This window comes from Salmo salar, chromosome 13 (genome assembly GCF_965601325.2).
Source record: "Salmo salar chromosome 13, fSalSal1, whole genome shotgun sequence".
In the NCBI taxonomy this organism is placed as follows: Eukaryota; Metazoa; Chordata; class Actinopteri; order Salmoniformes; family Salmonidae; genus Salmo; species Salmo salar.
The window spans coordinates 74,388,779-74,415,091 of NC_138303.1; the positions used below are offsets into that span (position 1 = coordinate 74,388,779).

Below are 26,313 nucleotides of genomic sequence, written 5' to 3' on the forward strand. Positions count from 1 at the left end.
TTGTAGGGAGGTCATACAGGCACGTGGAGGCCACACACACTACTGAGCCTCATTTTGACTTGTTTTAAGGACATTACATCAAAGTTGGATCAGCCTGTAGTGTGGTTTTCCACTTTAATTTTGAGTGTGACTCCAAATCCAGACCTCCATGGGTTGATGAATTGGATTTCCATTGATTATTTTTGTGTGATTTTGTTGTCAGCACATTCAACTATGTAAAGAAAAAAGTATTTATTAAGATTATTTCATTCATTCAGATCTAGGATGTTATTTTAGTGTTCCCTTTATTTTTTTGAGCAGTGTATATGGATTTTTCCCGCTTTCAAATTTTTTCTCTCCAAAAAAACACATTCTGTGACATGCTCAGTTTTTTGGCGGCATGAAGCTTTCATTAGACCAATGAAATTGCCGAACGGGTTAAGGTCAAACAACTTTTTTGTTTACTGTTTAGATTAAATCGAACGCTCTCAAACTTCCCATCATTCTGATTACGGTAGTCATTTTGTCACCCTCATCATGGCAAATAGAGCTGCTGCACGGGAGCTTGGTCTTAATGAGTCGATGATAAGACGTTGGAAACAGTAGCGTGAGGAATTGACTCAGTGCAAAAAGACAACTAAAGCTTTCAGAGGGAAGAAAAGCAGATGGCCCGAACTAGAAAATGTGCTCGAAGACTGGGTCAACACACAGAGAGCAGACAGCCGGGTGTTGAGGCTTATAGACATGTGCAGCTTGTTTATGTTCAAAATAATATTTTAAATTCAGTGGGTGCGGCTTATATTCAGGTGCGCTCAATAGTCCGGAAATTACGGTACATACTACCTCAATTGGGCCGACCAACTAGTGCTCCTGGCTAACCCGGGCTATCTGCATTGTCCCACCCACTACCTGCCAACCCATCTTTTTACGCTACTGCTACTCTCTGTTTGTCATATATGCATAGTCACTTTAACCATACCTACATGTACATACTACCTCAATCAGCCTGACTAACCGGTGCCTGTATGTAGCCTCTTTTTACTGTTTTATTTCTTTACCTACCTATTGTTCACCTAATACCTTTTTTGCACAATTGGTTAGCGCCTATAAGTAAGCATTTCACTGTAAGTTCTACACCTGTTTGTATTTGGCGCACATGACAAACTTTGTTTTGATAGCAAGAAATGGGGGACCAACTCCATATTAATGCTCATGATTTTGGAATGAGATCGAGCAGGTGTCCACATCCTTTTGGTCATGTAGTGTATTTGAACAAACTGACAACCAGTATGTGGTATGGATTCAGGGGAGGTAAAAGTGGGCCGGTACATGCAACAAATACGAGTGTTGTTATGGAGGCTCTGTGAAGTCCCTAGCCCTACTAAATAATGATTTAATTTAGGGTGGATTCTCTCCCACTTTCAGGCTTGCATGGTAATTGGGTCGACCGTTAACAGACTGTTTTTATCTGAATGTCAGCAACTTCAATTCAGGTTTAGAAGCACCAGTTGACATTTTTTTATTTTTATCATTCTACTCTTGTTTTATGCTCTTGCATTTTGTTCCAGCTGCACTTCTTTTTCGATGAGTCATATGCTGATAGGCTGGTTTAGTGTTTATGCTGTTATGGCTTTGTCCTCGATGTTGAAGCTGTTTTGTTATATGGGAGAGATGAAAGAGAACTCTTTGCTTCCTCTGAATCAGCCTTATCAGGGCTCCTCAGTGCACCTCGGTGTTTTTAAACCACATTTGACCTGAAACCTGTTAGGAGCAAAGCAGGAGCACTGCACAACGGACATGCCTTGGATATAGCTTACTATTTGAAATTTCAAATACTTGTGAGTTTGCTTTAGCCTGCCTGGAGTGCCAGGTTGCCGTGGGTGAGGTTTTCACTTTTGGGACTTTCCTATTAGCTCATTGCAAAAGGCAAGTTCAGTCAAGCACAACTCAAGTTTTTGAAATTATTTTAATTCTTGCCTTTTTGAACCCAGGTCAGCTGTACAATCGAATGCAGCCCCAGCTTTAAACATTATTTTAAGGCACACAGTTCCATAGTTCTCTGTCCTCTGTAGCAACAAGTTGAAGTACAACACAAACGACCTGAAAGAGACCAATTAAAAGACTACATGTTTCTGTGTCCCCATGCAGCACGCCGGCCACGCTGGAGCAGAACTACGTGGTGTGTGAGCTGCACCAGAAAGTCAACATGCTCTTCTCCTTCATCAGGAGCCACCTGCAGAAGAAAGTCATTGTCTTCTTCGCCTGTTGCAAAGAGGTGAGGCTTCGCTAGTTTGTGCAAACGTTCCTCCATTAGGCTTATCGCTTCACGGTCTAGTCGTAGTCTTGGCTGCAAACATGAAGCCTCTCTCTTTTTCTCTCTCCCTCCGTAGGTCCAATACCTGTTCCGGGTGTTCTGTCGGCTGCGTCCGGGCATGCCCATCCTGGCCCTGCATGGGAAGCAACAGCAGATGAAGAGGGTGGAGGTCTACAATGACTTTATCAAGAAGAAGAACGCTGTGCTCTTCGCCACAGACATTGCAGCCAGAGGCCTAGGTACTAACACATCAGCCTTCTCTACAGACTGGCTGGATGTCTCTAGTCAGTAGGGACAGAGAATCTACTCTACAGACTGGCTGGATGTCTCTAGTCAGTAGGGACAGAGAATCTACTCTACAGACTGGCTGGATGTCTCTAGTCAGTAGGGACAGAGAATCTACTCTACAGACTGGCTGGATGTCTCTAGTCAGTAGGGACAGAGAATCTACTCTACAGACTGGCTGGATGTCTCTAGTCAGTAGGGACAGAGAATCTACTCTACAGACTGGCTGGATGTCTCTAGTCAGTAGGGACAGAGAATCTACTCTACAGACTGGCTGGATGTCTCTAGTCAGTAGGGACAGAGAATCTACTCTACAGACTGGCTGGATGTCTCTAGTCAGTAGGGACAGAGAATCTACTCTACAGACTGGCTGGATGTCTCTAGTCAGTAGGGACAGAGAATCTACTCTACAGACTGGCTGGATGTCTCTAGTCAGTAGGGACAGAGAATCTACTCTACAGACTGGCTGGATGTCTCTAGTCAGTAGGGACAGAGATTACATTTTGGGGCACAGCTCAAACACGAACCCTAAAATGAAATAAATATGTACTGCTCTGACACTAGAGCCAAAAGGTTGTTGCTTGTGGTGAATAATAATAATAATTCTGTTTTCTCCTCCCACTTTGCAGACTTCCCTGCCGTGAACTGGGTGTTGCAGTTTGACTGTCCAGAGGATGCCAACACATACATCCACAGAGTGGGACGAACCGCCAGGTAAAAACCCCCTTAACTGGACCTACAGTAAAAGGAAAGACATTGACTCTGTTTGCAGTCTATGCATCGTCTCCTTTAAGGGAATCTTTTCATTGTATATGCAGAGTGAGTCTATACATAGCTCTGAAAATACTATGTTTCTCCAACAGTAGTATTAAAGTGAAGTTATCACTGTGTAGTACTCCTGAATCTTACAGGGACACTGCCTTTTACACAAATGTACCCACAACAAGCCACCATTACAGTTATTGTACTGTGTGCAACAGTTGAAGATTCCTTCATAGTCAAGCCATTATCCTATCGCATCATCTCACAATCTCTCCTCTCAACAGTTGGTTGACCTCCTCACTAGACTCGCAACGGTTGACCTCCTCACTAGACTCGCAACGGTTGACCTCCTCACTAGACTCGCAACGGTTGACCTCCTCACTAGACTCGCAACGGTTGACCTCCTCACTAGACTCGCAACGGTTGACCTCCTCACTAGACTCGCAACGGTTGACCTCCTCACTAGACTCGCAACGGTTGACCTCCTCACTAGACTCGCAACGGTTGACCTCCTCACTAGACTCGCAGTGTTGTATGTTCCACCTCTCTCACTACCTCTGCCTGAAGCCTACACCCTCACACAGTCATTATACACACACGTTTTATCAGACTGGCTTTCAAATGTGTTCCAAAATCCAGAGCTTCCTTCTGTGGTGACATATGATGCTGTGTGGTATTGTTCTCTGCTAGTACAATGGTGAGTTGGTACCATTTGCAGTGCTGATAGAGAGAAAAAAATAGCTTGAGCATAGAACTTGCATCCAGCTATGTTGATTCTGAACGTGCAGTTCATTGGGCACGTGGTACAAACCATGTTTACCTCAGGTTGGTACAGTATTGTTTTGAACCAAAGTTTCGTGTACACTGAACTTCCTTTGGATAACACTTGGGAGCAGTAGAGTAGTGAGGGGAATATCTCTCAGCTTTGGCCATGTTTGCCCAACTGCAGTGCTGACTCATGGGGCTGTGTGTGATCTCTCACCGGTAGCACCCGGTAATTGCAGCAGTGTGAAAAGGAGAGGGAGTGTGTGTCTGAGACAGGAGAACAACAGACATTAGTGTGCTTTGCTTCTACGGAGCTCTGTGCAGCACACTTTCCGACAGCAGCAATGTGCATCTTAAGCAGGCAGGATGTGTTTCGAGCCGCTGCGCTGCCACGGTGATTAGTGAGCTGCTAAAATCTCTGCGCTGCTCTTCTCTCTTTTTTTGTGCTTTTGTGTTGCCGTACCCCTTGACAAACCTCTTGTGTGTCGGTTCTTTTGTGTGGCGTGACAGGACTGAAGGGTAATCCTTTCTAGGCTTATTGCAATCAGCCATTTGTATATGTTTGGAGGCTTTCAGCATCCTGCTGCTGTTGGAGTAAGATGTCCCCTAGCTGCCTGGTGTTATTCCATTTTGGGAGTCAGTGAGTTTGAAGGAAGGCCAAGTGCTCATCATGTGCACTCTACCAACCAGGGCTGTAGTGTAGCATCAGCCTCCACAGCTCTGTTTCCGTTTGTCTCTCTCCTGTGCTCGCTCTCTCTCTGTGCTCGCTCTCTCTCCTGTGCTCGCTCGCTCTCTCTCCTGTGCTCTCTCTCTCTCTCTCTCTCTCTCCTGTGCTCGCTCTCTCTCCTGTGCTCGCTCGCTCTCCTGTGCTCGCTCGCTCTCCTGTGCTCGCTCGCTCTCTCTCTCTCTCTCTCTCCTGTGCTCGCTCGCTCTCTCTCTCTCTCTCTCTCCTGTGCTCGCTCGCTCTCTCTCCTGTGCTCGCTCGCTCTCTCTCCTGTGCTCGCTCGCTCTCTCTCCTGTGCTCGCTCGCTCTCTCTCCTGTGCTCGCTCGCTCTCTCTCTCTCTCCTGTGCTCGCTCGCTCTCTCTCTCTCTCCTGTGCTCGCTCGCTCTCTCTCTCTCTCCTGTGCTCGCTCGCTCTCTCTCTCTCTCCTGTGCTCGCTCGCTCTCTCTCTCTCTCTCTCCTGTGTTCGCTCGCTCTCTCTCCTGTGCTCGCTCGCTCTCTCTCCTGTGCTCGCTCGCTCTCTCTCCTGTGCTCGCTCGCTCTCTCTCCTGTGCTCGCTCGCTCTCTCTCCTGTGCTCGCTCGCTCTCTCTCCTGTGCTCGCTCGCTCTCTCTCCTGTGCTCGCTCGCTCTCTCTCCTGTGCTCGCTCGCTCTCTCTCCTGTGCTCGCTCGCTCTCTCTCCTGTGCTCGCTCGCTCTCTCTCTCCTGTGCTCGCTCGCTCTCTCTCCTGTGCTCGCTCGCTCTCTCTCCTGTGCTCGCTCGCTCTCTCTCTCCTGTGCTCGCTCGCTCTCTCTCTCCTGTGCTCGCTCGCTCTCTCTCTCCTGTGCTCGCTCGCTCTCTCTCTCCTGTGCTCGCTCGCTCTCTCTCTCCTGTGCTCGCTCGCTCTCTCTCTCCTGTGCTCTCTCGCTCTCTCTCCTGTGCTCGCTCGCTCTCTCTCTCTCTCTCTCTCTCCTGTGCTCGCTCGCTCCTGTGCACGCTCGCTCTCTCTCTCTCTCTCTCTCTCCTGTGCTCGCTCGCTCCTGTGCACGCTCGCTCTCTCTCTCTCTCTCTTGAGAAATTGAAAATAAAAGTAACAAATGAATTAAACAGCAGCAGTAAAATAACCACTGAGGCTATATAAAGGGGGTACCTTAGTTGAGGTAATATCTCTCTCTCTGTCTGACTCTGCATGTATTTCACAGCTCCTCTTGGTGTGAGAGAACGTAGCTCTCCGCCACCTCTCTTTTCCTCTCGCACCCCGCCTGTCTCTCCCTATGCCTGTCTCTCCCTATGCCTGTCTCTCCCTATGCCTGTCTCTCCCTATGCCTGTCTCTCCCTATGCCTGTCTCTCCCTATGCCTGTCTCTCCCTATGCCTGTCTCTCCCTATGCCTCTAACTTGGTCACGAAACCATACAAAGGAGTCGTTCATGATGGTAAGAAGCGTACCATTAACTGTGCAAATTTTGCAGATTGATTGCACAAGTTATGTACACATTTGAGGTTGAGCAGAATCATTATTTTACATTATTACACCCACTCCTCTGCACTATTGGCCAATTGCAGCGTATTCATACATTTAGGACATACAATAAAATAAGAATTAGGGATGTGGCGATTATGGAATTTGGGGTAACGATTAATTGTCATGCAAATGTTCACGGTTATTGTCATAATTGTCATTTTTGGCCTTTAATGCATCTTTTGAAAATGACCTACGACATACCTAATGAATACGACACAGCTTAGTGACACGCCTGTCAAAAACAAAAATGGTGCTGACCGCTTGGAACTTCTGGAAATGAACCTTCTCATCTCAACCGTGCCGCTCTGCTCGTAAAATGAGCACCAACTTTACCCACTTCATGTCAATATGAAAAGCTGCTATTGGGTAATCTATATCTACTTGAATATGAAGTTGAATTCCCCTTCTCCTAAAGTGAATGTATTAAGAGGATGCTTTAGTTCCTTGTTAATGTACATAATTGTCGCTTACACGCTTATACAATAATTGTGCCGGCCCAAATAAGAATGCATTTGTTTTTTCCCTAACAGGTATAAGGAGGGAGGAGAGGCTCTGCTTGTCCTGCTGCCCTCAGAAGAGAAGGAAATGCTTTCCCAGCTCCAGGAGAAGAAAGTCCCCATTAACAGAATTCAGTGAGTTCACCTACAACCTCTTGTATTTCACTGGGAAGGCTGTTGGCTGTGGCGGTCTGCATGTGAGGAGTTAATACAGAACAGGTGGTGGTCTGTATGTGAGGAGTTAGTACAGAACGGGTGGTGGTCTGTATGTGAGGAGTTAATACAGAACGGGTGGTGGTCTGTATGTGAGGAGTTAATACAGAACGGGTGGTGGTCTGTATGTGAGGAGTTAATACAGAACGGGTGGTGGTCTGTATGTGAGGAGTTAATACAGAACGGGTGGTGGTCTGTATGTGAGGAGTTAATACAGAACGGGTGGCGGTCTGTATGTGAGGAGTTAATACAGAACGGGTGGCGGTCTGTATGTGAGGAGTTAATACAGAACGGGTGGCGGTCTGTATGTGAGGAGTTAATACAGAACGGGTGGCGGTCTGTATGTGAGGAGTTAATACAGAACGGGTGGTGGTCTGTATGTGAGGAGTTAGTACAGAACGGGTGGCGGTCTGTATGTGAGGAGTTAGTACAGAACGGGTGGTGGTCTGTATGTGAGGAGTTAATACAGAACGGGTGGTGGTCTGTATGTGAGGAGTTAATACAGAACGGGTGGCGGTCTGTATGTGAGGAGTTAGTACAGAACGGGTGGTGGTCTGTATGTGAGGAGTTAGTACAGAACGGGTGGTGGTCTGTATGTGAGGAGTTAATACAGAACGGGTGGTGGTCTGTATGTGAGGAGTTAATACAGAACGGGTGGCGGTCTGTATGTGAGGAGTTAATACAGAACGGGTGGCGGTCTGTATGTGAGGAGTTAATACAGAACGGGTGGCGGTCTGTATGTGAGGAGTTAATACAGAACGGGTGGCGGTCTGTATGTGAGGAGTTAATACAGAACGGGTGGCGGTCTGTATGTGAGGAGTTAATACAGAACGGGTGGCGGTCTGTATGTGAGGAGTTAATACAGAACGGGTGGTGGTCTGTATGTGAGGAGTTAATACAGAACGGGTGGTGGTCTGTATGTGAGGAGTTAATACAGAACGGGTGGTGGTCTGTATGTGAGGAGTTAGTACAGAACGGGTGGTGGTCTGTATGTGAGGAGTTAGTACAGAACGGGTGGTGGTCTGTATGTGAGGAGTTAGTACAGAACGGGTGGTGGTCTGTATGTGAGGAGTTAGTACAGAACGGGTGGTGGTCTGTATGTGAGGAGTTAATACAGAACGGGTGGTGGTCTGTATGTGAGGAGTTAATACAGAACGGGTGGTGGTCTGTATGTGAGGAGTTAATACAGAACGGGTGGTGGTCTGTATGTGAGGAGTTAATACAGAACGGGTGGTGGTCTGTATGTGAGGAGTTAATACAGAACGGGTGGTGGTCTGTAGTTTGTTTTGTCTCTTACTGTTTTAGTGCTTTATTCCCTTGTCTCCATCTTCCCACCTGCTTTTTCATCTCCACCCCCCCCCCCCAAAAACAAATAAACAAACAAAAAGGCCCTGTGAGAATGTTTTACGTTATACCATATGCTTCAAAAGAATATTTCACCTTACCAGATGCATTGGACAGATGGGGGAGATTTCACCAAGCAGACATGGTCAACAAGTGAGCCAGCTGACTTTCCTCCAATTTCTGATTCTGAAACAACCTCATGATTTTCTCTGGGAGTTCAAATATATTGTAGATGCGTGCTATATAAATGCTATATAGATATTAAGCCTGTACCCTTGTCCTGTTTACTGTGTGTGCATGACACCATCAGTTACTTGTTGTCACAGTAAGTTCTCATAGTGATGTCCTGTTTGTTGGAGCTGTGTGTGAGATGGGGAGAGGCCGAGTGGATTTGGGGGGAGCTGAGGGGCTGTGAGCGATGCAGTAAAATAGGGCAACTGTGTGAGTGTGTGTGTGTGAGTGAGAGACTGGCTCTGCCATCACAGAGGACACCAGGCCTAAGCCCCTCTGGCTAAATGCTGATAAGCACCAAGCATGATGCCCCCACAGCACATACACACACAAACTTGCGCCACTCTCTCTCTTCCACATGCACAAATTTGTGTACACACAACACACACACACACACACACACACACACACACACATCACTCTTTTTCACACTTGCACAGAAATAATTAGAACGAAAATGAATTTTTATACAGTGCTTCTCATGCCCAAGTTGCTATATAACATACAATAATATTACTCAGACATGGAGATATATTACAGCATGTAGAAACTGGCGCGCTTGTGTTCTCCACCCCATGCGCCAGGTTTAGCAGTATACCTGTCTAATATTAGTTCGCTTGCGCTGAGGTGGGAGGGGCGGGGTGGCAGTATTTGAAGTGCACCCTTGAAAACAAGGGCAAAAGTGACCATTTCTTGCAGCACATATCGGAAGATTTAAGAGCAACGAAAAGCAGGTCTCAGCGGTAACACTGGTCATGGGATGGATGTGATGAGAGCTATCCAGCCACGACGCACAGTGCCCTTATGCTCATGGAACATGAGGGTAGATTTTTGTGCAGGGAATCCTTGTATTAATAAACATAAACAAATGAACACCGTGTTGTAATAAACTCAATCAGCTATGTGCACTGAGCTTGTCTGGTGCTTTAAACACTGTTTGATGAAATGAAGAGACGTAAATGACACGCGAGGGAGCCAGAGATCAAGAATTTTATACACATTTTAATAACCTATTTTTTGTTATTTTGCCAACTAGGTAAAAATAGCATACATAAAGCCAACAAATACAAACTCTGCAGGTAGAAAATATCCTATAAATCGCATGGAGTTTTGTTCATGTTCTTTCAATCACATTCGTCTCTCTACTTCGCCTGTCTGCAACGAACTTAAAACACTGAGTTTCCAGCGCCAGTGAGCTCTGGACCAGTAGTGGTACATGGGTAAAATCACCGGGGACGCCAATCCAGGGAAAAACCAAGACGTGTTGTGATCATTTAGTTGTTTGCTCTATAACCTGTTAGTTCATATGCTCTGACACTGAGATATATATGCGCTGAGGCCGAGAAAATAATACATTCAACCACACCTTTGTTTCATCACAAAACCGGAGAGCAACGTCTGTCCGTGGGGAGTCCACAAAGCATATTGCGTGTAACAAACGGTTACAAGACCTACAGCATTGTCAAGCAAGGTAATGTTTCTGACATTTTTTAAACAACTATTGATTTAGAACCACGGAGACTTACTGCAGGTCACATTTCAAACAGGTGCTGCCTCCACTATTCCAGCACCATTTCAACATTGTCTAAACATCTATGCTTAGTCTAATACAGTGACAACTAAAAGATGCCAAAAACTATTTAGTCCAGTCAACATAAGCTAAATATGATGTGGCAGTCCATAGTACTGATTTCTGTAGTAGAAAGAGAACATGTTGGCTCACCCTACTTGTAGAGAAACGCCAGTGTCAGAGCAGCTCACAGATCATTGCACCTGTAAATAGCCCATCTGTAAATAGCCCATCCAACTACCTCATCCCCATACTGTATTTATTTATTTTTCTCCTTTGCACCACAGTATCTCTACTTGCACATTCATCTTCTGCACATCTACCATTCAAGTGTTTAATTGCTCTATCGTTATTACCTCACTACCATGGCCTATTTATTGCCTTACCTCCCTTACCTCATCTGCACACACTGTATATTATAGACTTTTTCAACTGTATTATTGACTATGTTTATTCCATGTGTAACTTTGGTGTTGTATGTGTCGAACTGCTTTGCTTTATCTTGGCCAGGTTGCAGTTGTAAATGAGAACTTGTTTTCAACTAGCCTACCTGGTTAACCTCTATGGGCTACTCAACAGCCAGTGGAATCCCGTGGCGCGATATTCAAATACCTCAAAAATGCAAAAACAATTTTTCAAACATATGACTATTTTACACCATTTTAAAGACAAGACTCTCGTTAATCTAACCACACTGTCCGATTTCAAAAAGGCTTTACAACGAAAGCAAAACATTAGATTATGTCAGCAGAGTACCCAGCCAGAAATAATCAGACACCCATTTTTCAAGCTAGCATATGTCACAAAAACCAAAACCACAGGTAAATGCAGCACTAACCTTTGATGATCTTCATCAGATGACAACCCTAGGACATTATGTTATACAATGCATGCATGTTTTGTTCAATCAAGTTCATATTTGTATCAAAAACCAGCTTTTTACATTAGCATGTGACTAGCATTCCCACCGAACACTTCCGGTGAATTTACTAAATTACTCACGATAAACGTTCACAAAAAACATAATTATTTTAAGAATTATAGATACAGAACTCCTTTATGCAATCGCTATGTCCGATTTTAAAATAGCTTTTCGGTGAAAGCACATTCTGAAAAATTCTGAGTAGATAGCCCGGCCATCACAGGCTAGCTATTTTGACACCCACCAAGTTTGGTACTCACCAAACTCAGATTTACTATAACAAAAATTGGATTACCTTTGCTGTTCTTCGTCAGAATGTACTCCCAGGACTTCTACTTCAATAACAAATGTTGGTTTGGTTCCAAATAATCCATAGTTCTATCCAAATAGCGGCGTTTTGTTCGTGCGTTCAAGACACTATCCGAAGGGCGCGTTTCGTGACAAAAAAATTCAAAATATTCCATTACCATACTTCGAAGCATGTCAAACGCTGTTTAAAATCAATTTTTATGCGATTTTTCTCATAAAAAAGCGATAATGTTCCGACCGGGAAACCCTGTTTTCGTTCAGACTGAAAATGTAAACATGGTGGAGTCTCGTGCACGCACGCCCCAGTCTCATTGTTCTCCGATCGACCACTTACCAAATGCGCTACTGTTTTTCAGCCATGGCCTGCAAAGTCATCATTCAACTTTCTGGCGCCTTTGAGAGCCTATGGGAGCGTTAGAAAATGTCACGTTATGCCAGAGATCCCCTGTTTTGGATAGAGATGACAAAGAAGGCCAAGAAATGGTCAGAGAGGGCGCTTCCTGTTTGGAATCTTCTCAGGTTTTGGCCTGCCAAATGAGTACTGTTATACTCACAGACACCATTCAAACAGTTTTAGAAACTTTAGGATGTTTTCTATCCAAATCAAACAATTATATGCATATTCTAGTTACTGGGCAGGAGTAGTAACCAGATTAAATCGGGTACGTTTTTTTATCCGGCCGTGCAAATACTGCCCCCTATCCCCAACAGGTTAAATAAAGTTGAAATAAAAAAAATCTAAGTTAAGAACAAATTCTTATTTACAAAGACGGCCTACCCCGGCCAAACCCTAACCCAGACAATGCTGGGCCTATTGTGCGCTGCCCTATGGGACCAGTTGTGATACAGCCTGGAATTGAACCATGGTGCCTTAGACTGCTGCGCCACTCAGAAGCCCAAACGGTTTCTGACTGTCATACAGTACACGCTTTTAGTTTGTTGTCCTAGTCTGTTTAAAACACTTTATCGCTAGCTTAACTTCCTTTCAGGGGCAACAATACACCAGGCCAGCTAGTTAACATTAGCATACTAAATCTAGCTACTTATTGAACTTCCATCCTCTCAGGCCAGGGGCACAATGTATGAATTTATATTTGGATTAGAATTGCTGTTATAATCATTGGCCAGTACTGAGAATTCAGTAAAACCTCAAGTCCAAATCCCTAACTCCATCCATGGCTAATTTATTAAAGGGATGATTCTAGCCACTGGACAACAACACAATGAGATGCAACAATTCAAGTCTTTTTCTGTCAATAATGACGTTTGGCTTGTGATGTAATTGGTCTGAAGCCAAATCCAAACTGGCTTCCTTTTGACTTTTTTGTTGTTGTTGGTGAGCCAGGACCATTCACAGCTGAGCTCACTCAGTTTAGCACAAAGCTGATTGGCTATTATTATTTTATTTTAAATTATCAAGCCGGGCTAAATGCTTGCTGGCTTTCCTTGTATTCAATGCTATGAATGGCAACAATGTCATACTCTTTCTGACCATACAGCATCAGATACGTTATATGCATACTGAGCCAGATTCGTTCGCTCTGATTCTCCCATACGATACATTCAGCCTCTTGCAAATTGATGGAATTGCATGAATCACAGAGAGACGAAACAGAGTGCATTCGGAAAAGTATTCAGACCCTCAGTACTTTATTGACGAACCTTTGGCATTGATTACAGCCTTGTCGTCTTAGGTATGACGCTACAAGCTTGGCACAGCTGTATTTGGGGAGTTTCTCCCATTCTCCTCTGCTGATCCTCTCAAGCTCTGTCATGTTGGATAGGGAGTGTCGCTGCACAGCTATTTTCAGGTCTCCAGAGATGTTTTCATCGGGTTCAAGTCCAGGCTCTGGCTGGGCCACTTGAGTTCAATCTTGGTTTCATCAGAATCTTGTTTCTCATGGTCTGGGAGTCCTTTAATTTCCCTTTGGCAAACTCCAAGCGGGTCTGTCGTGCCTTTTACGGAGGAGTGGCTTCTGTCTGGCGTGCTGCAGAGATGGTTGTCCGTCTGGAAGGTTCTCCCATCCCCACAGAGGAACTCTGAAGCTCTGTCAGTGACCTTTTGGTCACCTGCCAAAAGGAACCTATAGATCTCTCAGACCATGAGAAACAAGAACTTTTCTCACAAGTGTAACAGGTTGTGAGCTCTGCAAACAACATGTCCACTCCGACAATGAGAACGGTAAATGACCTTAATAATAATAATGCATGTAATGTATTAAAATAAATAAGCATAACCAAAGAAACATTGTAGATTAGAAATTATGGGAATTAATGGTACATTTACTACTGGAGATGTATGTAATGAGGCATTAATAGACACTAACAATCAAATGGCAAACAATTCACACAATGAAGTTATGAAACAATGAATGCGCACCAATTGGCAGGAGAGAACGCATTCCTGAAACACGTGCCTTGTGCATCTAAGCCACACTCCGCTTGACTCAACATTTAAAATGATTCCCAAGACACATTTACTTCACACATTACTGTAGGCCTAAGAAATACTCTCACAAACAGTGTTAGGTTCAAAGCAGTAGCCATTTTATGGAAAAACCAACAGCCTATCGACCAAACATTGAGTCAACTAAATGGGAGGGTCAACCCTAGTTAGGCCGACATTATTTTAGACATCTTCTATTTTGGATGTGTGTGAAAAAAATGGCAGTTTAGGCTACGTGTCCGTATGCTCATTATGAAACGATGCTGGTAAACCTTGTATTTAGAACTTATTTTCCTGTAAAAATTGCTTGGTTTCTGTTTCATATTATTACAAACCAAGCCTTCCGTAGGTTACCCTTAACCTAGCTCTATAGCAGTGTTTTCCACCAGCCAAATAGAAAAAGTAGCCAGCCAGGGAGTTCCGGGCTGAGGGGTTCGAGAATTTAGTTTGTTTGGTGGCCTCTAGTACATTATTATGCCTTGATGCCATCTGAAATACAAAGCTAAATTATTGAGGACTTTACCGACGTTTACCTCCCAGATTGGTAATGAGTTGTGGTATTGAGTAGAAAGTCATGACCTTTGAATTCATGCATTTTCAGTCATTTCAATTTTATGTTTGTTTGTTCAAATGATGTATTTAATTGTCTCAGCTGCTGTGGACAATTAGGTAAGGAAACCAGTGTCATTTTGTAATTTGGGTGAACTATCCCTTTACCAGTTTGACCTATCAATCACTGTGGAGGGGGCAGGATGTCTGTGTCAAAGCGTTGGTAGGATTTCAGACATGTCAATCACTGGGTGGGACTTTGAGGGAAGGCGGTAGATTAGTATTCTAGTCAGAAACTTTATCTCCGGACACCCCCAACAGTGTGTGCACCACCACTTTTATACAAAGTCAGGCGCCCATGACATACAGGTATGATTAAAGAATTAAGCAGGTGTTAAACTTGGTCTTAGCTACACAGAAAACAGCATTTGACTTCTCCATTGTCGACACTGTAGTCAAACCTATATCAGTATCTTTAATAATGCCATAATAAGTATCATGACAATGAGAACGGTAAAAGACTGGAATAATATTATATGTAACGCATTAACAGACGCTACCGTAACCAAACAAACATTTGTAGATTATAATTTATAGGAATGAACAGTAAATGTACTACTGGTGATATATGTAATAGGGAATTCATAGACACTAACAAACACAAACAATTTACACAATGAAGTTATGAAACAATGAATGTGCACAAATTGGCTGGAGAGGGAAGTGCATTGTGCAGCCGTACTCTGAAAGATGGACAATAGTGAGTGCCCCCCAATTAACCTATGAGTGTCTTTTTTTATGGACTCTCCCTGACTTCCAGAAGACCTGACAGATAATATGCTCTAGAAGGGTTGTTTTCGTTTTCACTCCCCCTCATTGATGGACTGGTGTAATAAATATGGTGGAAACTCACTCTGGTTTATGCTAACACCCAACCAATGGCTTCTAAATCTATTAGGGGAGGGAACAAGTGTAGTGAGCAAGTATACACTTTGAGCTAAGGGTTAGGGAATTGGAATGCAGCCCTGGTTCTTACCTCAAAACAAAACATCCTTATTTCAGCCTGACTGGTTGTTAATGTTGTCATTGGACAGTTAGGGAGGACAGTTGCTCATTTCCATGTCATCCCCACTATACTATTCCCATTCGGTCTCCTGTGGCCTCTGTGACACTGAGGTGGGCAATGGAGAGGAAAATTGACATTTTAGATGTGCCCCTTCTCTCACGCAAAGCTGCCTGGCACAGAGGGCCACTAGACCTTGACAGAGAAGAAGTCCGTCCATTACAGTGCTACAAATGGACTTAGCTGGACTAGCTTTTTCATAGAAGGAAATAGTGCTAGATCCGATATGACATGCTGTGACCTAAATGTTTTGACTTTTTTTTTGGCTGAAATGATCTCTTGTCCAATTATGATGATGATGATAGATCAACTGTTTTCAGGCTCATCATGTGTGCATATATATGACCTTTGATATGAATGGCAAGTTTGTTTCGGACCACTCTAAAAACCTGTGTGGGGGGGGGGTTAAAAATGATTTTTCCATGATTGTCCATGCATCTGTGACCTTTTGACCTTTTTTTGAATAGATTTTACAAATGTGATTTGTGGATTCACAAAGTATTTTCTTGTTGCCAGGGTGAACCCAGAGAAGCTGACGAGCGTGCAGCAGAAGCTGGAGGCCTTCCTGGCCCAGGAGAAGGAACAGAAGGAGCGAGCACAGAGGGTCAGTGTCCTGGAAGGGGTGTAAAGGCAGGGGGGGGGCGAGACCATTACAGGATTGGGATGGATCAGGGGTCAAGCCATTAGCTTTCCAGGACAGGAGTTATTTTCACCCGTAGTGCTTACACCCATAAAATCTAGAGTTGTCACTGGGATGATAATGCAGGGTCCGACATTAACGATGGCCCACTGGCCCGGGGACAGTAAAAACATGTCGTGCCAGTGGATCTTATCAACTTCTGAGTGCATTTTTGCATTCCAGTTCAACGTTTACCTCCTGTTTTAGTCTACCGTTTGAAGACTACGCGCGGAAAAGTCATGGTATTTACATTTGACCAATATGCTTGGGCTTTCGTTTAAGCACCACCACGCTCCCACGAGTCAACAACTCGAGCAGTACATGAGCCGGTGCCTTCACACAGCACACGCGCGAGCTGTCCGGAGCAATAAGAAGCGGCCATCAATCTACTCACCCGCTGAGCTGATTGTATTTTGAGCTAGGGAAAGCGATTTACAGAAGTAAATCTTCAATAGTGAAGATACTAGAAATATGCTGGCTACTGTTGATAGTCTGCACAAAGACAGCTAGAAAAAGACATCTAGTGGTTGTCTAGGCTAGCCTTCTGTAGCCAGGTCAATATCTCTTTTGGAACACTATTGTCTTAAAGGGGCGCAGCTTCTGATTTTGAGATTGTCATTTTAAGAAGAAAAACATACTTTACAAACAAAAAAGGAATGCAATTAATAAAATGCTCTTCTAAAGAATAAAGACTTTCATTTCTAAATTATTAGTTTTTTAAATTCATATCATAGTAACCAAATGTGGCTTAATAGCTGAATATAGAGAGGGCGCGTACCAACCTATACAGCCTGGATGACCCCAATGCATTTAAAAATGACATCGCGTCCCGGCCAGTAGAAATTTTGTTCGGCCCGTAGATTTTTGGACAACAGGCCCAACCTGTAATGGACTGCATTTACATACTGCATTATTTACACTTCTGACTAAAATGTGATTGAAAATGCAAATTGCATATGTTATGCACCTACAGTGTGTTTTTGGCTCTGTCATTAACACCCTCGTTGCCTAGACGGTACAATTGTTATACCCATTTCTTTTGTACTCATAACGGGATTTTTTGCCATTTCATGCGTCATCAGATTGTTTAATCATCATTTCAAGTTTAATGTATGTGCACAAATACAGCGAAGTTAATTTCTTGCCAGCTCCAAACCCAGCAATGCTGTAATCAATATCAACGTAGCACTGAAAATAACAGAAGGTAGAACAAAAACAGGAGAGGGAAAAAATAAGAAATCATTTGAGACCGGCAACACATTTCTCCAGAGGAGAGAGCCCACTCGAAGAGGGTCCCTTATCACCAGCTTGCACCATCCCGTATGATTCATCGCCTCCCTCGGCTGGCTGTTCGAGGAGATGGCAGTTGTCGATATCGCTCACCTTTCCACCCCCCCTCTCCCTCTTTCTCTGTGCAGTGTTTCGTCTCCTACCTGCGCTCCGTCTACCTCATGAAAAACAAAGACGTCTTTGATGTGTTCCAGCTCAAGCTCCAGGAGTATGCAGCGTGAGTAAGAGGGAAACAGGCCATTTTGAGCATTTATCTATCTCTAGCGGTGGAGTGCTCTTCTTAGATCTGCTGTAATTGTTTAGGGCTTCCCAATCCTGAAAGAATGTCAACCAGGCCACAATGTGCCTGTTTGTTGTGCATGTGAGGGGACTTGGACATCATTATCCACAAGGCCTTAACAGAGAATATGGTGTGGGGCATCATTAGAATACGCTGTGTCATCCCATCATTTAAGCATAGAGTTGCTTAGCTTTAGCCATTGCTAGCTATTTTAGCCTTTTTGGACCATGATGAACCAAACATTTTAGTAAAAGTCCAACTTGATGTCATTCTTCCCTTTGGTACTTTTGGTAGTTCTCTGGGCCTCGCTGTTGCTCCAAGGGTGCGTTTTCTCAACAAAGTCCAGAAGGAGAGAGCAGACCCTGGGCAGAGTGGCGGGCCGGGAGATGTGGCCCAGTATGAGGAGGAGAAGGAACTAAAGAGCTTCAAGGCTCAGCTCAGAGGAGACGGGCGAATGTCCGAAGCTCAAGAATCCCAAAGCTCAGATGAGGAAGATGAGGAGGACGAGGAAAAGTTACAGCCTGGTCCTAAGGGTCTCATCTTCGGGGCAGATGAAACCGAGGAGGATGAAGATATGAGGGACTTGGACCTGCTCACAGTGAAGAGAAAAGATATCTTCAGTCTGGAGGAAGTTGACCAGGATGATGAGGTGAGGTGCTCCTGCCTGTTGTGGTGCCAGTTCTGTGGACACCAGTGTCTCTTAATTCTGGACCTGGGGACCCAAAGGGGTGCATGTTTTTGCCCATGGCTCTACACACCTGATTCCACTAATCAACTCATCAAACCTTTTGATTAGTAGAATCAGGTGTGTAGTGCTCGGGGGGAAAAAACCAAAATATGAATCCCTTTGGATTTCCAGGACCATGATGAGGAGACACTGTACACTTAACGCCTTACTCAAGTTGCATTTACTTATTTAAAGGTCCAATGCAGCAGATTTTATCTCAATATTAAATCATTTCCGGCTAACAGATTGCTGCGATTTGTTTTCAATTAAAATAGTGAAAAACAAACAAATATAGCTGCTTAGCAAAGAGCAATTTCTCAAGCAAGAAGTTTGCTAGGACTGTGTAGGAGTAGTCTGAGTAGGGAGCGGACTGTGTAGGAGTAGTCTGAGTAGGGAGGGGAAACTGAAAACTGAAAACTATCTCTTATTGGCAGAGGTTTGGAACTCTTTCTTATTGATCTATTAACTCATTTACTGCCTGGTGATGTCAGGCAAAAACTCCATCCCACCAAAACGGTGAAATTTCAGATGGTCTTTTCAAACAGCACTTACACTAAAAGTGCATTATCATTTTCACAATTTCACAGTATTCCAATTTCGACGTGTGGATATATACAGTCTCTCTCATGAAAGTCATGTTTTTGGCTGCACTGTTCCTTTTAACATTTTTTGCTTCATACAATTACTCCACGTTGTTCTCCATAGAGTATATATAAACCCTCCATAGATGTTAAACAAGCCATTTGGGCTTTTGTTCGACTTTGATATGTGCTGTGTGTGCTTTTCTGCCTCATTTTGGAAAGCTGCCGTGTCTGTGTGTGTGAACAATGCAAGCGGGAAAAGGTAGAATTAGCATGCCCAAATAATTTAGCAACCACAATCAAAGCTGTCGGAGCTCAGTCAGGAGCCACACTGCCAACAGAGACATATTCGTCTCTACAGTCAAGCACAACAAGCATCTGTTTACAGTCACGGCCAATTTCAGGTAGGAAAATGGTTCTGGAAACTGACAAAATGGCCAATTTGTAGAAACCCAGATGGCTATATACATGCATAGCCTAGGTACACTTTGTTTACATGCATTTGTAGTCTCCAGTTGGACAAGCGGTTCAGTTCCATCTCTAACCATCCGTTTTCTACTGAGTTGCCAACTTGCAATGCCTTTGTCTCATATACAGTCATGACTGAAATGACTGGCACCCTTGATAAAGATGAGGGGAAAAAAGACTATGAAAAAATGTAAATATAATCCTGAGCTATGTGATGCCTCGAGTCATTATCTCTTGGTGTGCTTTAGCCTGGCTTTGCTTTGTTTTTCTGTAGAGTTCACTTAGTTTGGTTCTATAAAAGCCTCAATCACTCCACGCATACCTGGCAGTGGATGATCCTCATGGATGTCAGATTTAATTTGGGGCAGATGGTTCCTCTCTGCTGGAGAGAGAACCTCTAAATCACTGTCGGCTTCCCGTTCCCACCTACGTGTACGTTCCTTAACAGGGGATGTAGATGCTGAAGTGGTGACCTCATCACAGTAATAACGCTGGTTTGGGTGATGAGCTTCTAATCCAATTCAATGGCTGAGACAAAGCTGTCTGTTGCACTCGTCTTTGTTAAGTGAGGAGTAGGCAGCTACAACTCTTAAACCCCTACACAAGTGCACGCTACTAGTCTGATTCAGTGTAAACTTCCTGCTCCTTTCTCTGGAATTGGTGTCAACTGATTCGAAATAGGTCCTTCCAAGCTTTTTCTCGCTTATATTTAGTTGCTGTGCACCTTGGGGCAAACAAAATGGGCTAGCTCCCACGTGAAGTTGAAAATAAAACAACCTAGTTTTCCCCTAAAGAAGACCGCTGTAGGGTAGAAACGGTTTGGAGAAGAAGTGTTTGAACAGAGGTCAGGGTGAGTTTAGCCAGCTCAGGCTAGCTATTTCATTGACTCCTCTGCAGTGGGCTAAGAATATGCTGTAGGCGGCCGGGGTCACATCTACTGTGCCTTCAGCTGGAGTGTGGGAGGCTGCGGAGTGCTGGCTTTCCATCTAGTCCGACATGATTCACTGTCTTTAAATGGGGTGAGAATCTTCTTTTTTTTGCCCTTCAAAACATTAAAAACACCTTCCTAATATTGATTTGCAGCCCCCCTCTTTGCCCTCAGAACAGCCTCTGTTTGTCAGGATAGACTCTACAAGGTGTTGAACGTGTTCTACAGGGATGCTGGCCCGTGTTGACTCCAATGCTTCCCACAGTTGTGTCAAGTTGCCTGGGTGTCCTTTGGGTGGTGGACCATTCTTGATACACACGGGAAACTGTTGAGTGTGAAAAACCCAGCAGGCTTGCAGTTCTTGACACAACCGGTACGCCTGGCACCTACTACCTTACCCCGCTCAAAGACACTTAAATCTTTTGTCTTGCCTGTTCACCCTCTGAATGGCACACACACTATCCATGTCTCAGTTGTCTCAAGGCTTAAAAATCTTTCTTTAAACCTTCTCCTCTTCATCTACAGGGTTTGAAGTGGATTTAACAAGTGACATCAATAAGGGCTTATATCATTCACCTGGTCAGTCTATATCATGGAACGAGCAGGTGTTCATGTTTTGTACACTGTCTATTGATTGAAATGGCCACATTTACGTTAGATCATTAGCAGTCAAACATTTATTTTTGGGCCATTTAATATGAAATGAATGGTTTTAATACAGGGATTTCTTGACCTGAATAAGTTAACGTTCCACTTAAGAGTTAATGAATATCGAAGAGACTGTGAAAACTCTGAAAGTTGCCCAAACTCTGAGAAACACCATATACTTTACCCCCAGCATGTGACAGTAATTAAGTTGTTACGATCGCTGTCTGGACTCTATGGCTGGGAGTGCTTTTATCGCCTTCTCTATAGAGATCCGGAAGACCTCACCCCTGTCACCCCAGCTTTTCAATCCGGCCGGCAGGGTCTGTTCCGCTCTGTTACCTCTGAGATTGTCATTGTACCCGGTGAAACAGAAAGCCCCCTCGCTACTGTCTTCTGTCCTGATCCTGTCCTAGAGGGTTTGGGAAGCTCCTTCAGATAGAGGTGTTTCAATAATTATTGGTTGACGTTGTGCCACGTTTTAAAGCTGCAATATAATGCTTTTTGGGCGACCTGACCAAATTCACATCATTACCATTGAAAGCAAGTCAAAGAAGCAGTAGATCTGTTCTATATGTGCTATTTCTATGCTCCCAGGTCTTAACTTTTGTTTTTGTCTTTTACTTTCGGTTTTGTTCTACAGCTTCAAACAGCTGGAAATACTATATTTTTGGTTTGATAAGATATTTCACAGCGGTTTAGATGGTACAATGATTCTCTACACTCTAGTTGCTTGTTTTGTCACACAAACTAAAATTAGGAGAACAATTTAGAATTTTAGCAACCAGGAAATTACGGAGTGATTCCTGCATAGTGCATCTTTAAAAGATCAATAATGTAAATGACTTACTTGAATCTCTGCGATCTTCTGGCACAAGGTATAGAGCATATTCATACGCTACTAATTTATGCCTTAAAGGGGAAGTTTGCTTTTATAACTAAACCTCTCTTTTGCATGTAAATGGCATGTTATAGAGGGTCCAGACACTTTGTTTTTTGTGATTTCACTTGTTTTTGAGAGACTTACCCCAACCAGCAATTCACTTCCTCAACCTTCTTTGTGCGTTATGGCGGTTCTGAAAAAACATGAACACATGCTCCAACAACACCCAAATAGGTCCTTTAGAAACAGAAACGCTCTCAGTACAGTGATGCAGGTCTTTAGATGTTGTGCACATGAAATTGTCATTCCGAAATGTATCCGCAGCGTATTCCATTTTGTGCAACTCAACCCGTTTCCTCTATACAGCTGTTCCATTCTCCGTGTAGCCTGCTGCTAGAATGGACGGAGAGGTACTGCTATAGTCGCAACAAAATGGAATATACAGTACATTCGGAAAGTATTCAGACCCCTTCACTTTTTCCATACTTTGTTGCGTTACATCCTTATTCTAAAATGAAAAAAATAAATAAATAAGTATAATCCTCATCGATCTACAAACAATACCCCATAATGACAAAGTGAAAACAGGTTTTTAGAATGTTTTGCAAATATATTAAAAATAAAACTTTATTTACATAAGTATTCAGACCCTTTGCTATGAGACTCGAAATTTAGCTCCGGTGTATCCTGTTTCCATTGATCATCCTTAAGATGTATCTACAACTTGATTGGGGCCCAGCTGTGGTAAATTCAATTGATTGGACATGATATGGAAAGGCACACACCTGTCTATATAAGATCCCACAGTTGATAGTGCAAAAGGCACATTACAGCCCGCTTGGAGTTTGCAAAACGTTACCTAAAAGACTCTCGGACCATGAAACAAGATTCTATTGTCTGATGAAACCAAGATTGAACTCTTTGATCTGAATGCCAAGTGTCACGTCTGGAGGAAACCTGGCACCATCCCTACGGTGAAGCATGTTGTTTTTCAGTGGCAGGGACTGGAGCGAAGGTTCACCTTCCAACAGGACAACGACCCTAAGCATACAGCCAAGACAACGAAGGAGTGGCTTCGGGTCTGAATGTCCTTGAGTGGCCCAGCCAGAGCCCGGACTTGAACCAGATCGAACATCTCTGGAGAGACCTGAAAATGGCTGTGCAGCGATGCTCTCCATCCAACCTGACAGATCTTGAGAGAATCTGCAGAGAACAATGGGAGAACCTCCCCAAATACAGGTGAGCCAAGCTTGTAGTGTCATACCCAAGAAGACTTGAGGCTGTAATCACTGCCAATGGTGCTTCAACAATGTACTGAGTAAAGGGTCTGAATACTAATGTAAGTGTGTGTAAATTTGCAAACGTTTCTAAGAACCTGTTTTTGCTTTCGTTATGGGGTAGGTGTGTGTGGCTACCGATTCCGCATGGCGCCCGAAAAGCCGCACCCACGAATTTGACTGCCGCCAGTCAAGCTGCGGTGCCTCCGGACGCCCTCCGGCTCGCCGGCTTGTCGGCGAAGCGGCTGCCTGGTCACCTCACGCGCGTCCCGCACTCGACTCTAAGACCAAGCTCCCGTGCAGCAGCTCTATTTCCTTTTCCAACAGCCAGATCAATCGCCTTCAACTTGAAAGCTGCATCATATGCATTTCTGTGTCTTTGTCATGATGAGGGTGACAAAATGACTACCGTAATCAGAATGATGGGAAGTTTGAGAGCGCTCGATTTTAATCTGAACAGTAAACAAAATAGTTGTTTGACCTTAACCCGTTCGGAAATTTCATTGGTCTAATGAAAGCTTCATGCCGCCAAAAAACTGAGCACGTCACAGAATGTGTTTAAAAAAAAAAAAAAAAAAATGGAAAGCGGGAAAAATCCATATTTTAGCCGCATCATTGTTTAAGCCGCGAGGTTCAAAGCCTGGGAAAAAAGTTACGGCTTATAGTCCAGAAATTACGGTAATCTGTTTTTGAATAAAGGCTGTAATGTAACAAAGTGGAAAAAGTGAAGGGGTCTGAATACTTTCCGAATGCACTGTAATGTTGTGGATATACACAGAATTTCATTTGTATATTATCTAAAGACCTGCATCACTATACTGAGTTCCATTTCTTAAAGGACGTATTTGGGTGTTTTTGAAGCCTTTGTTCATGTTTTTTCAGAGCCCGCATTCTACACAACGAGGATGAGGAAGTGAGTTGCTGATTAGGGTATGTTTCTCAAAAACAAGAGAAATTGCCAAAAAAGTGTAGGTCCCTTCTATAACACCCCATTTATGTAAAAAAAAGTACAAATGTTGTTTAACATTTTTTTTTTCTTCTTCTCCTTTAACTAAAAACATTAGGGTCAATCAGTGTTTTTTTTGTCCGTTCTATCATCGGATAACGTAATATGAATAATTTTGGGGGGAATCACTAAACGTTAATAAGGCTTCCCGTTAATGCCATCGTTAATCTTCAGCTTCTGTCTTTGAGGTGGTGCTAGCCGTTCATAATAACACATCCCTCATTCCCAGGAGTTGTCCTTTAAAATCCTGCTTTGTTAGGATGAGATTGATTGAAGCAATCGTGAGAGCAGCCCGCAATAACAATCTCAGGAGAGGACAGGAGCCTGTCGACAGTCCTCTGTCAAATGACACCTTTCATTGGGAACGCAATGCACCGCAATTCCATTATCCTAATTGCATCCTTGTCGTCCCCTCACCCTCATTTTGAAGAGACTGTTGAAACTGTCTCCTGACAAAAACAAATCCGTTGGACATCACCTTAAGGTTAAGGTCTATCGTACAGATGGTATGCTAAAAGCTAATGATATAATAGGAAATGCTAGAATGTCATCTCTTTATCAAAGCCTATTGGTGTTTTTTCAGACACTATAGCTTAATTTATTCTGACTATAGAAGTTTTATATACACAAAAGTATGTGGACACCCCTATTTCTGCCGCTATCATTGCTGACAGGTATATTACATTCGAGCACACAGCCATGCAATCTCCAGAGACAAACATTGGCAGTAGAATGGCCTTACTGAAGAGCTCAGTGACTTTCAAAGTGGCACCGTCATAGGATGCTACCTTTCCAACAAGTCAGTTTGTGAAATTGATTGCAACACTCACTACCAAGTTCCAAACTGCTTCTGAAAGCAATGTCAGCACAAGAACTGTTCATCTGGATCTTCATGAAATGGGTTTCCATGGCTCAGCAGCCGCACACAAGCCTAAGATCACCATCCGCAATCCCAAGCATTGGCTGGTGTGGTGTAAAGCTCGCCGCCATTGGACTCTGGAGCAATGGAAATATTTTATCTTGAGTGATGAATCACACTTCACCATTTGGCAGTCCGACAGATGAATCTGGGTTTGGTGGATGCCAGGAGAGTGCTACCTTCCCGAATGCATAGTGCCAACTGTAAGGTTTGGTGGAGGAGGAATTATGGTCTGGGGCTGTTTTTCATGGTTCGGGCTAGGCCCCTTAGTTCCAGTGAAGGGAAATCTTAACTCTACACCATAGAATGATGTTCTAGACGATTCTGTGCTTCCAACAGCTTGGGGAAGGCCCTTTCATGTTTCAGCATGACAATGCCCCCGTGCACAAAGCAAGGTCCATACAGAAATAGTTTGTCGAGATTGGTGTGGAAGAGCATGGCTGGCCTGAACAGAGCCTTGACCGCAACTCCATCAAACACCTTTGGGATGAATTGGAATGCCGACTGCAAACCAGGCCTAATCGCCCAACATCAGTGCCCGACCTCACTAATGCTCGTGACTGAATGGAAGCAAGTCCCAGCAGAAACGTTCCAAATTCTAGTTGAAATCCTTCCCAGAAGAGTGGAAGCTGTTATATCAGCAAAGGGGGACCAACTCCATATTAATGCCCATGATTTTAGAATTACATGTTTGGGGGTGTCCACATACTTTTGGTCATGTAGTGTACCTTGACTATCGACCTTAGATGCCTTAAGGCTGGTGCATGCTGTGTTTTGCTTTCCGAGTAAGTGCTGTAGAGTTATTACTTTCAATTTGGCATTCGGCAAATGTGATGAAATAGTTTGACACTGAGCCTCAGGGAACTTTTTTTCTATTCAGAGGAATGCTAGTGTTAGATTAGGTTGCACCTCAGTTGTGTTAGTTCATTGCTGTCTTCCTCTCCTTTAAATCTATACTGAACAAAAATATAAACGCAACAATTTCAAAGATTTGACTGAGTTACAGTTCATAGATGGAAATCAGTCAATTGAAAAACTCATTATTCGCTAAGCTATGGCGCAGCCATGGGTGAGCTTGGGAGGGCTTAGGCCCACCCA

General features: G+C 43.7%; 1 protein-coding gene across 2 annotated transcripts in view; it reads left to right on the forward strand.

Moving 5' to 3' along the window:
• ddx10 (DEAD (Asp-Glu-Ala-Asp) box polypeptide 10) overlaps positions 1-26,313 on the forward strand; it is a 71,878-nt gene that overhangs the window by 5,450 nt on the left and 40,115 nt on the right. For both annotated transcript variants that reach the window (XM_014137340.3, XM_014137341.3), the window contains exons 7-13: positions 2,128-2,254; positions 2,370-2,532; positions 3,208-3,292; positions 6,859-6,960; positions 16,049-16,136; positions 17,630-17,718; positions 18,076-18,430. In XM_014137340.3, the coding sequence (XP_013992815.1) occupies positions 2,128-2,254; positions 2,370-2,532; positions 3,208-3,292; positions 6,859-6,960; positions 16,049-16,136; positions 17,630-17,718; positions 18,076-18,430 (1,009 nt within the window). The remainder of the gene's footprint in view (positions 1-2,127; positions 2,255-2,369; positions 2,533-3,207; positions 3,293-6,858; positions 6,961-16,048; positions 16,137-17,629; positions 17,719-18,075; positions 18,431-26,313) is intronic.